Below are 12989 nucleotides of genomic sequence, written 5' to 3'. Positions count from 1 at the left end.
AGGCCCACTGACTGATTACAAGATTGTAGACACAACTTGATTTAACATATCCTTTTAGTCACACTATTTTCAGGGGTACCATCATTTCTGTCCAGGCCTATTTCGTGAGTTTAAATTTTTATTTATTTATTTTTTTTTTTTATTCTGTGGAAGCAGGGCTGAAAAGCAATGTCTGATTTTCATTTGTTCATTTTCATAGATTTTTAATTTATTATTACTTTTGTCAGATTAAAGTTATTTCTGTGACCATTGTGGGATTTTCTTTCATTAAACGAGGGGTACCAACAATTTTGACCACGTGTGTACATAGAGTGTCAGGAGAGAGAGATGAGAGCGCGCCCACATTGAGCAAGCAAGAGCTGTCAATCAAGCTGAGATGTACGCGGTACGTTAACAGATGAAGGGAACAGTGCACCGAGGAGACCAAGTTTATTTCTGTCCATCTAAAGAAGAAAAATTCATACTGCAGGTATTCGTTTTATAGAGGGCAAGTTCCCTATAGGACTGTAAAAGTAGTGTAAATCTCATCTTGGGGGAGACAGACTCCCTTTACATATCTTTTTATACATTAATTTACAATTAAAATATTTTTCCCATGCTAAGGGCTCATACACGCATCCTATGTACTCACCTGTGAGTCTATGGGACCATTCACATATATGTGATCTTTTCACGAACCAAGGGGTCAGCGGAAAATCACAGAGACATGTTCGATTTTGATTTGAGGGTCAGATCAAAATTGGCAAAGCCTATGGGTTTGTGAAAATATCAGACCGTACTAGGGTGACATCAGAGTGTGGCCCGCTTTTCACAGACTGTCAGAATGGAGAACGTGGAGAGACTTACTTTTTTCCTTTTTTTAAATTTATCCATGTACGAGAAAAACAGATGACAGTCGAACCACACTGATCAAATTCTGATGAGAATAATGGGTCCATTTTTCTCCTACATGGAAAAATCAGACGTGTGAAGGAGCCCTTACTCTTGTCTTGAATACAAGGATGGAATATATATTATATATATATTTATTTTTTTGTTTGTTTTAAATCCATCGAAACTCAGAACGGATCTCCCCGACTCCAGGGTGAGACACTTCTATCACCAGTATATCACAATGTCAACCATATTCTGCAGCAAAGCCACAAAGACAAAGACGCGGATGGCTGTAGAGAAGATGAGTTTATTAATGGTAAAGCAGATCTGAGCAGATGGTGCTCACACAAGAACACAAGGAAAGGGTGGGAGTGAATAGGGGTCTCCATACTCCAGATCCTGCTAAAAAAGGATAGCCTAAGTGGCACCCTGCTACTTTGTTTTTTTTTTAATATATATATTTCATCCTCAAAGAGAACTGGCTTCTTCCAATAAAATCCTTCGTTCTACACCAAACATCTGCCCCCAAAATGTGTGTTAGGTGTATGGTCAATGCATGAGGTGCTAAACGTGCCGGGACACCAGATGGTGCCCATGACATACACAAAAAACACACGGAAGGGGGGCCTCTATGACGACTCTACGTAGAAGAACCATTTCTCATTCCTGGACACGTGAGGCAGTCATGCTCATTTCATCATATTTCCACTTGATCACGTGTTCATCTTGCTCACCGTATCACAGACATCCCAGCTCGCTCACTGCTTGTGCGCAATGCTCGCTGTGTTGCTGGAGCAGCGTGGAGGACAGAACTGTTCCCGTTCTTGCCTTGTGCTATCAGCTCCAGCACTTGCACTAGCACTTTGTATTGCAACTTGATCCTACACTTCGGTTGCCCTTCTGCCAGATTGAAGGGACTTCTCAATGAGGCAGGTTAATCAAAGGGGGCGAGGAGAAAAGAAATCAGCTGTCATCTAGCTAGAACCATGGGGATCTCCTATAGCCAGGCTCTCTGTAGTCCATACTCTGCCCCATCATAAATTTGCCACCATCCATCCTGCAATACTCAGCTTTTGGGAGACATTGAGCGCACACACAAACACACGACAACTAAGCAGGCAGGGAAGGACAGACACCAAAGTAGGTTAAAGACACTCAATGGGCACAAGCAAGCATCCATAACTGACACAGACACACAACCCCTCACCCATTACCCCTTAAAGGGGAAAAGACAAAAAAAAAAAAAGCTCAGCCATTCAATCACACCTCCCTCAGCCAGCACAAGCCGGTGGGCGAGAGGGGACCAGTTCCTCCGTCTCCACTAATGGAGAGAGTTCCTGACATTCGGTTGTTATCTAGAAATAGAACCATAAAACTCATTACAACTGAGGGGAGAGTTCTTATTGCCCCCCACCTGCCTTGCACTGCTGGGGGATATTTCCTATCCGTGTTAGGCAGAGGTTCAGGGGGTGCTGTGAGAGGCATGCACAAATAACGAGAAAGATGGGGGCGCACATTACCCCTTTTACCCCCCATACTCAAGAAGTCCCAGGCTCCCTCTGGATGGGATCTTCCTGCTGTGTCCGTCAGGTAACTGTGTCGCCTGCGGGCGGGGGTTTCAGATTTGGTGGGATACGCTGGACGCTCCCCCACATGTGCTCCCCCCCAGATCGGTGAGGGGGGGAGAGAGGGCTGCCCTCCTCAGGGCTCAGGACATATCCTGTCCTGCTGACCAATCGTGCCATGTATGGGTTCTTCTCCCCGTCTCTCTCAGTGCGGAGGATTGAATGATCCCTGTCCTCTCTGCTGCTTCTCCTTCTGCTGCATCAGGAGCTGTTCCAGGGCTGATGGGCCAGGGTGCATCATTGTGGTCGACCAAATCGACTAAAAGAAGAAAAATGCACAATTATTTCATGTACCTATTAGTATTCAGAAAAAGTCACCCTAAAGTGGATATGTCCTTTAAATATCCCACGTTAAACGGCACCTACAAGGAGGAAAACGTCAGAACATCTGTGGATTCCTGCAGATACCATATGGAAGCCGTCCATTGACTTATGCCCCTCTCTTCATGCCTTGGGTATATAAAGCCCCGTAAGATCATGGCCATAGTGAACTGGAAGGATATAGGAAGTGGGATTTCCATTTTGCTCACTTAGGCTATGTGCACAAAGTTTCTTTTTCAGGTGGAAATCGCCTGACTAAGAGCTCTCGAAACTGTTCAAGTGACATGCTCATCCTTCGGGCAGCTTCTTCTCAGAAGCCGCCTGCTCTCTATACTTCGCAGTGCAAAAGTAATAGACACTGGAGGCAGCGCTGGCACAAAAACCACTGGAAAACAGACAGTTGTGGCTCTGCATGGGAAAACTCGGCAGCTGTGCTGGCATCTAAAAGAAACCGTGTGCACATAGCCTCAAAGGGCTTTTTCAGTTTCAGAAAACCTCTCGACCTCTGTTGCAGATTACTTAAAAACATAGAGCTTTATTCACCCTCCCCGGGTCCAGCTGCGCTGACGTCAATCTGTGAGCTCAGAGGCTTGAGCCATTAACTAGGGCAGAACTGCTGAACTCAAGTTATTGTCTACAGTGCTGCAGACAATAAGAACTGAATCTCAGGAGGGCGAGTAAAGAATGTTTTTTTTGGATTTGTTTTTCTTTAACCCCTTTACAACCCAAGGTGGTTTGCACGTTAATGACCGGGCCAATTTTTACAATTCTGACCACTGTCACTTTATGAGGTAATTACTCTGGAACGCTTCAACAGATCCCCCTGATTGTGAGAATTGTTTTTTTGTGACATATTGTACTTCATGATTTCTTCGATATCACTTGCGTTTATTTGTGAAAAAAAACGGAAATTTGGCAAAAGTTTAGAAAATTTAGCAATTTTCAAAATTTGAATTTTTATGCCCTTACATCAGAGATATATGTCACACACAAGAGTTAATAAATAACATTTCCCACATGTCTACTTTACATCAGCACAATTTTGGAACCAAAATTTTTTTTTTTTTTTATTAGTGCGCTATAAGGGTTAAAAGTTGACCAGCGATTTCTCATTTTTCCAACAAAATTTACAAAACCATTTTTTTTTTTTTTTTTTTTAGGGTTCACATCACATTTGAAGTCACTTTGAGGGGCCTTTATGACAGAAAATACCAAAAGTGACACCACTCTAAAAACTGCACCCCTCAAGGTGCTCAAAACCACATTCAAGAACTTCATTAACCCTTCAGGTGTTTCACAGGAATTTTTGGAATGTGTAAGAAAAAAAATTAACATTAACTTTTTTCAAAAGATGTTACTTTAGACACAATTTTTTTTTATTTTCGCAGGGGTAACAGGAAAAAATGGACCCCAAAATTTGTTGTGCAATTTCCCCCGGGCACGAAGATACCCCATATGTGGGGAAAAAACACTGTTTGGGCGCACGGCAGAGCTCGGAAGAGAAGGAGCGCCATTTGACTTTTTGAATGCAAAATTTGCTTGAATAATTAGCGGGCGCCATGTTGCATTTGGCAAGCCCCTGATGTGCCTAAACAGTGGAAATCCCCCACAAGTGACCCCATTTTGGAAACTAGACCCCTCAGGGAACTTATCTAGATGTGTGATGAGCACATTGAAGCCCCAGGTGCTTCACAGAAGTTTATAACATTGAGCCGTAAAAATAAAATTTTCACATTTTTCCCACAAAAATGTTTTTCAGCCCCCAATTTTGCATTTTCATAAGGGTAACAGGAGAAATTGCACCACGCAACTTGTTGTGCAATTGCTCCTGAGTAAGCAGATACCCCATATGTGGGGGAAAACCACTGTTTGGGCGCACAGCAGGGTTCGGAAGGGAAGGAGCGCCATTTGACTTTTTGATTGTAAAATTTGCTTGAATAACTAGTGGACGCCATGTTGCGTTTGGAGAACCCCTGGTGTCCCTAAACAGTGGAAACCCCCCACAAGTGACACCATTTTGGAAACTAGACCCCTCAGGGAACTTATCTAGATGTGTGGTGAGCACCCTGAACCCCCAAGTCCTTTACAGAAGTTTATAACATGGAGCCGTGAAAATAGAAAAAAATCAAACTTTTTCCACAAAAATGATGGTTTAGCCCCAATTTTTTTATTTTCACAAGTGTAAGAGGAAAAAATGGACTCCAAAAACTTTTGTGCAATTTCTCCTGAGTACGCCAATACCCCCACCCATATGTGGGGAAAATACAGTGTTTGGGCGCTCGGCAGAGTTCAGAAGGGAAGGAGCACTTTGTGACGCAAAATTGTCTGGAATCGAGAGCGGACGCCATGTCGCATTTGGAGAGCCCCTGATGAGCCTAAATAGTGGAAACCCCCACAAGTGAGCCCATTTTGGAAACTACACTCCAAGGATTTTATCAAGGGGTATAGTGAACATTTTGAACCCAGAGGTACGACACAGAATTTGATAACATTAGGTCATCATATTGAATAAGTTGTCAGTCTTGAGTGCAAGTGCTCGCTACTTGAGTTTGCATCGGGTACTCCGGTATGCACCATGTATCATGGGTGCTCAAGTGACATGCTCGATTCCCCGCCCGCATGTTTCACAGTTATTAGACACCAAAAAAAAAAAAAAAAACATGCGGGGATCGCTCGTGCATGGCAGGCAATCCCTGCAAGTTTTTTTTGGCCGCGAAGCATATAGGGCAGAAAGTCGAGCACCCGCGATACTCAGTGCATACCCAAGTACCCGATGCAAACTCAAGTAGCGAGCACTTGCGCTCAACACTAGTTGCCATACCCCAACCCTAGCCCAACCCCACTGCCGCTGCAGAAACGCTTAAAAAAAAAAGTATCGTGGGCACACAGCCTTATATAGTTTTTCTATGTTTTGGCGCTTTTACATAAAAGCTATTTTATTGCAAAAAAATTATTTTTTATATCGCTTTATTCTGAGAGCTATAACTTTTTTATTTTCGGCTGATGGAGCTGTATGGCGGCTTGTTTTTTGCGGGACGAGATGACGTTTTCAGCGGTACCATTTTTATTTATATTTGTCTTTTTGATCGCGTGTTATTCCATTTTTTGTTTGGCGGTATGATAACGCATTGTTTTTGGCTTCGTTTTTTATTTTTATATTTTACCGTGTTCACTGAAGGGATTAACTAGTGGGACAATTTTATAGGTCAGGTTGTTCCGGACGCGGCGATACCAAATATGTGTACTTTTATTGTTTTGTTTTTTTGTCATAATAATATTTATTGATGGGTACATTATATTTTTATTTTTGGTGGATTATTTTTTTTATTTTTATTTTTTAAAATATTTTTACAATATATATATATTTTTTTCCCTTTATGACATTTTTTTACTTTTATACTTTGTCCCACTATGGGACTTTCACTTTTTTTATTCTGATCGCCTGCATATCATAGGGATGGAGCACCATCCCTGTGCTATGCAGGCTGTCAGCGCCTGTCATGACATCGGGTCGTCATGGCAACATCCGGGAAGCAGCGGCAGACAGCGCAGGAGGCAGGAAGAGGAGGAGAGTATTGTGATCCCCCTTGCCACCGCAAGCCCAGGGCGCAGATATGTATTAGTACGTCTTGGGCTTTAAACAAACTGTAGCTAGGGTGTAGAAGTTTTTCAAAACTTTAGCCATTTTAAACACATGCATATTATTGCTTGCAATCCTCACAAAGAGCATAATGCAAACCTACAGAAAGGCAGAACATCATATTTCACATAATGACAAATGTGCATGATTTTTGATTTGCAAAATAGCCAAGAAGTGGTTTGATGATTTGTGATTTATCGCTCGTTTCCCCTTTCCGTAATTCCTAAACTGGCAAAGTTCATACAGAAAAATACGGCGTGCACTGGGTCATTGTAAAAGCTGTGGTCTTCGATAGCTGCATAGTGGTATGCTATAGGTAATATTTCCAGGATTTGATGGTGATATTAGAGACAATGATAAATTCCTATATCTGTAAGAAATGTACTCTTCATGGTTAAGAGAAGCATGGAGCTTCTCCAAGGAAAAAACATCTGTACCCCATCATCCTATCAGAGCAGCTTACTAGATGGTGGCCCGATTCTAACACATCAGGTATTATAGAATATGTATGCGGCCAACCAGGCGCAATCAGCAGAGTGGTGTTTAAATTTGGCGCCAATATCGCTGATTGGTCGCGGCTGCCGGCCGTGACCAATCAGCGAATCGTATTAGTGAGGACCGGGGAGCGGCGCTGTCTGTGCGGGTACTTCCACTGCGAGCAGCCGGGAGATGACCGGCTGCTCGCAGCAGAAGTATCCCGACCGGCGGCGCTGCTCCCCGGTCCTCCCTTCACACTTGCCGTCGGGAGATCAGCGGCCCTAGCCGCTGATCTCCCGACGGTAGCCACATGGAGGTCAGCGGCGCCGCATCGCCGCTGACCTCCGAGCGGCATATGAGCCGCTAACGGCCGCCATCTTTTTCTGAAATCCAGCTTCGCTGATTTGGTCCGGCCGGACCGATCAGCGACACGGGATTTCCTGGACAGAAGGACAGACAGACAGACGGGATAAGACGATTATATATATTAGACACAGTGGAGTCCGCCATGCCCATGTGCAGATTTGTAGTCGTACTGTGCCCTCTAGTGGTAATAATGCTGAAGTGCACAGGTTCATGTGTGACGACCTTTAAGAGTCTCTTCTATTGCTGAAGCACTGCAGTGATTTATTATTGCAAAGTTGACCCCCAGACTCTTTCTAAAGAGAAGCGAATTAAGAAGAGCCCCACTGCTATCACAGCTCCTTAAATCTATGACGTATTTTCAGGATCCTTGTAAATTAATCTATGTAATATAATTTTGCAAGAAGGTGAACAAGAGCAAATAAAGCTGTACAGGTAACAAAGAGGCTTTTGAGCAAAGGAGTATTCCCATCTCCAAGATCCTATCCCAATATGTAATAGGTGTAATAATATTAGCGAATATATCTAATTAGAAATGTAGTACAGTAAGGCTGTGTGCCCACGATGCGTTTTTAATGCGTTTAAGCAGCGTTTTTGCAGCTGTGGAAACGCATTAAAAACGCATGGTAGAAGTTCTGCCATGTCCCCCAATGATAATCCGCATGTGCTTTGCACATGCTGCGGAAATTTATGCTGCGGATTATCATTGCGGAAAAAAACGCAGCACTACCAATTATTTTGCGGAAGCGCGGCATTTTCGCCACCATGACTTGCATTAGAACGCGCCAATTCCGCAAGACTGCATCTGTACTTGCGAAATTGGCGCGTTCTAATGTGCGGATTGTACCTGAGTATGGAGAAGAGAAGACTCTCCTCCACACCCAGGTACCATAGAAACTGTAAAAACAAGAATAAAATAAAATATAAAGATTCTATTCACCTTCCGACGGCCCCCGGTCTCCTTCCCTGTGCTTGCGGGCAGGACTGAAGGACCTGCGGTGACGTCACAGTCATGTGACGGCAGGTCTTTCAGTGCAGTGTCCCGCGATCAGCTGGCAGCCAGGAAGGAGCGCAGCAACACACGCCGGGCCATCAGAGGGTAAGTATAGGTTTATTTTTTTATTTTTAACCATTCTCTCGGGTCACACTATATAAATCCATGCTGGTTGCATGGATTTATAGAGTGTGACCAAGTTGTCAAGCACTTTCCAAGTGATGCTAAAATCGCTTGGAAAGCGCTTGTCAATCCGCATGCGGAAACGCATATGAATCCGCATGTATTTCGCAGGAAAAACGCATGTACAATCCGCATGCGTTTTTTCTGCCAGGGAGATGCAGAAATTTTCTGCTTCATTTCCGCATCGTGGGCACATAGCCTTATTCTGATAAGCTACGTCACTTACCCCATATGTGCAGTGCATTGGAGTAGCTTAGTGGTTGTAACCATGGATACCTAAATTACTGCAATGACCTGCACATGTGGTAAGTGGCATAGCGAATCAGAAGAACTATACTACATTTCTAATTGAAGTATTTGCTAATATTATTATTATTACACCTACTATATATTGGGATAGGATCTTGGAGATGGGGATAACCCTTCAAACTCTGTTCTATTACTTTCATATGGCTAAAAATGAATTTGGAAGAAGAATATCCGACGTGGACACCAACCTTCAGGCTCTCCATCAGGGCAGCAGAAGAGTCCTCTCTCGCGTTGCCTTGAGCTGCCCAAGCGTTCACACTGCTGGAATTATTTATCTGGCGCCAGCTGTTCTCGGGTGTCGAGGTCACGGACAGGTAGTCCAGACCAAAGCCGCCCATTGCTTTTCAGGAAGAAACATGAAAAACAATGTTAAATTAAATAACTAATGCACAATTAAAATAAAAAGTAGAAAAGAAGAAGTAGTAAGAATACCTGGCTTGTCAGTCTTCCATCGGTCAGCACCTCGCCGGTCACGGTTGTCTGGGGTTCCTATGGGCCCAAAGTTGGAGAAAGGCTGAGCCGTGTGGTTGTGGGTGGGAGGAGAGCTTGGTAAGCTGCTCGGGTTTGATGAATGAGGCGACTGACTCGCTGGTGTAGAATGATCTAAAAGACAAAGTAAATGTAAAACTGATGAACTTTCAGTAACTTTGTGAGCAGCTCAGTGGTTAGCACCGTAACTTTGTAGCATTTGGGTACTTGGCTTATTTCCCACCAAGGAGAACATCTGTATGGAGTTTGTACGTTCTCCCAGATTGGGTGGTAATCAGAGTACCCAAAGGATTACCAAGCGAAGACATACTGAGCCCCGAGAGGAAAAATAATGTCAGTAAAGTGCTGCAGAATACATTAGTGCTATATAAGTGAGTGTAATAAATACATTTAATTAACGGGTTAAGATTAGTGTTGAGCGAGTATGTTCTATTAACCCTTTCGCCGAGTATGCTCGGGCCGAGCTCCGAGTATTTACAGCTGCTCGGTGATATGGTTGAATCGCTCCTGTGTGCATGATTTGCAACTGCAACTGTTTGACAGTTTTATTACATGTGAGGAATGTGTAAGAAATAGACATTCCTCACATGTAGTAAAACTGTCAAACAGTCGCAAATCATGCACACGGGAGCGATTCAACCATATCACCGAGCAGCTGTAAATACTCGGAGCTCGGCCCGAGCATACTCGGACCAGAACATACTCGCTCAACACTAGTTAAGATGTGCACCATCAAGACTTAAAGGAATCCTGTCAAACATTTGCCCCTCCAAAACCATTTATATGACTGTTTAGCCCTGTAAAAGATAATCCAGTCAATTCCTTTATAACCCCAAAGCACTGCTCCAGCAGCATGAAATCACATTCTGAAGTTGTAAGTGCGTTGGGGAGTGACGGTGCACTTCTGGCTTCTCAGCCTCACGTTGCATTTCCCACCGAGCAGCACCCTCCTCTGGCTGATTGACAGGTTGTTTGCTCTGGTACACGGCTACTGACTCTTCAGTCGGCCAGCAGAGTGTGCTGCTAGGTAGGGATAACAGCGCGAGTCTGAGAAGCTGGAAGTGCACCGTCACTCCCCAATGCATTTCCAGACAACTTCAAGATGTGATTTTGTGCTGCTGGAGCAATGCTTTGGTGGTCATAAAGAGATCAGCTGACTTATCTTTTAAAGGGCCACACAATCATATTAATGGTTTCCACCTGAAGAAAAATGGAATTAATTTTTTTCTAAATAAAACTGTAATGTCTAGCTGTTGTCCACACTGAACCACTGATATGTAAAAAAAAAAAGACAAAAAACAACTATTCTCCAATGGCACATTTCCTTTGATACTCAAGGGAACAGTTTTGGCATAAGCCATACTATATGGATACTTACAGCTATATGCAGTTCTCATACAGGACTTGGTGAGTGTATTACAAAGTAACTATGTGTTGACAAGGAGAACCTTTTAATCTCTGCCATACATATATATTGTGATGCCCACGATTGTACAGTGAGATGATGATCAACAGCTTTTTTTTTCCTATGAAGTGTCATCTTCTGCCTCTTGATCACGTACTGATATATCCCATCTAAGGACTGATAATAAGGGGCTGTAGATACAGTCTCAAAAACTAAAAAAGGGACTGTTCTATTACAGCAGCTAAAGGCATTTTTCTAAAAATGTGCTGCCCATTACTGATTGCGGGGGGGCGAGTCTGTCCACAAGAATCAATCCTGACCAAGAGAACAAATGTGCTATAGGCCATAGGGATTTCTCGGTCACTCCCATACAGGAGCTTTGCAAAAAAAAAAAAAAAAAAAAGTGATGCCAAACAGAGAAAGTTCAGAAGGGTCCTTAGCCCTTTGCTCTCATAGTCAGTGATGATCCCAACAATCAGCAAGTATATGCCAAAACTTGAAAATCCCTTTAAAATGTTCCAATGTGCCTCATCCTAATATTTCTCCTTACCTGAGCTTGCTGGAAGAGATGGAGACCAAGGTTTACCCTCAAACAGAGAATACAGAGAGGTCTCCTGCTGTCCGATGGGGGGGCACACTTCATTCTTTGTGCCGCTGCACGACGACTTGCTGTACACATCATTAAAGACGCTGTTACTTGGGAACCTCTCCTGTAAAGAACAGAACAAAAGCTTTAGAGAACAGAAAGTGAACAAACGTAAAAACGCGAGCCCTGTCTCCTCTACGTAAGCCACTCTCCATACCCTCCCTTACCTGGCTCAGTGAAAATCCAGTGAGTGAGAGGAAAGAGGGGGGCTGGGATATCAGCTCAGATGGCTTTTCCAGTAGAGACTTCTCCAAAAGAAAGAGAGACAATTTACTCCAAGACCAATCTCCCATTTCAAGGTGCAATCTGCAACCAACATGAACCTTTGGAGGCAGGGTACGGGCACTTAAAGGGAGACCTGTCACTTTCCATAAATATGGAATCTTTTTACCTGGTGTAAATGTAGCTGTTCTCCTGAATATGGAGATGTTTATTTTTAGTTCATGCGCCTCTGCATTCGACATATGGACATTTGTTCCCTGTATGTAAATTTAGCCTTTTTAGTAAACGGGGTGTGGTCTTCATGAAGATGCCCACAGAGAAGAGCTGAGGACCACGCCCACAAGATGCCCACAGAGAAGAGATGAGGATCCCGCCCACAAGATGCCCACGGAGAAGAGATGAGGATCCCGCCTACAAGATGCCCACAGAGAAAAGATGAGGAACCCGCCCAAAAGCTGCCCACGGAGAAGAGATGAGGACTCCACCCACTTAGTGTGCCATGGGAAGAAAGGGCCATATCTCTGGAACACAAAGGCATAAGAACAAAAAACAAACATCTCCAGATTCAGGAGAACAGTGGCATTTGCACCAGGCAAAAAATAATACATATTTATGGCAAGTGACAGGTCCTCTAACTGTAAACTCACTCAACTACATCCAGATTGGTCTATATAATTAAATTGTTCAGGCATACTCTCCTGCCCCATCCATATTAACAAGACCTGTGAACAACATTTACTACCCAGGTTCTCCATGTCCAATGTCATAAGACGAGAGCGCACACCCACACATTCCCTTTATACTAGCATGTTTAGTTAAAAACATGGTTTGTATCTTCTCGCACAAAGACTTACGGCTTCTACTTCCATAATTTTAAATTACTTTACTTTTCTGAGAATGAGTGGTTTCCTCACAACCCGTAAATACACTGCTCCAAAAAATTAAGGGAGCACTCAAATAACACATCCTAGATCTGAATGAATGAAATATTCTCATTGAATACTTTGTTCTGTACAAAGTGGATTTATGCTGACAACAAAATCACACAAAAATCATCAATGGAAATCACATTTATTAACTAATGGAGGCCTGGATTTGGAGTCACCCCCAAAATTAAAGTGGAAAAACACACTACAGGCTGATCCAACTTTGATGTAATGTCCTTAAAACAAGCCAGAATGAGGCTCAGTATTGTGTGTGGCCTCCACATGCCTGTATGACCTCCCTACAACGCCTGGGCATGCTCCTGATGAGGTTGCGGATGGTCTCCTGTGGGATCTCCTCCCAGACCTGGACTAAAGCATCCGCCAACTCCTGGACAGTCTGTGGTGCAACGTGACGTTGGTGGATGGAGCGAGACATGATGTCCCTGATGTGCTCAATCGGATTCAGGTCTGGGGAACGGGCGGGCCAGTCCATAGCTTCAATGCCTTCATCTTGCA

The 12989-nt window shown here is 43.6% G+C and overlaps 1 protein-coding gene across 6 annotated transcripts in view; it reads right to left on the bottom strand.

The window, feature by feature from the left end:
* Positions 1 to 1167: 1167 nt before the first annotated feature.
* Positions 1168 to 12989, bottom strand: part of SMG7 (SMG7 nonsense mediated mRNA decay factor) — a 58412-nt gene continuing 46590 nt past the window's right edge. For 2 of the 6 annotated variants that reach the window (XM_073643323.1, XM_073643321.1), the window contains exons 19-23: positions 11493 to 11573; positions 11230 to 11389; positions 9218 to 9388; positions 8974 to 9125; positions 1168 to 2757 (exon numbers count right to left, since the gene is read on the bottom strand). In XM_073643323.1, the coding sequence (XP_073499424.1) occupies positions 2644 to 2757; positions 8974 to 9125; positions 9218 to 9388; positions 11230 to 11389; positions 11493 to 11573 (678 nt within the window). In that variant the 3' untranslated portion in view covers positions 1168 to 2643. The remainder of the gene's footprint in view (positions 2758 to 8973; positions 9126 to 9217; positions 9389 to 11229; positions 11390 to 11492; positions 11574 to 12989) is intronic. The other 4 variants (XM_073643322.1, XM_073643325.1, XM_073643326.1 and 1 more) reach the window with 4 other exon arrangements.

This window comes from Phyllobates terribilis, unplaced genomic scaffold (genome assembly GCF_046119375.1).
Source record: "Phyllobates terribilis strain yellow unplaced genomic scaffold, ASM4611937v1 Scaffold_8__6_contigs__length_399053987, whole genome shotgun sequence".
NCBI lineage: Eukaryota > Metazoa > Chordata > Amphibia > Anura > Dendrobatidae > Phyllobates > Phyllobates terribilis.
Note: the sequence above shows the minus strand (reverse complement) of the source record. Positions and strands in the feature narration are given on the sequence as shown.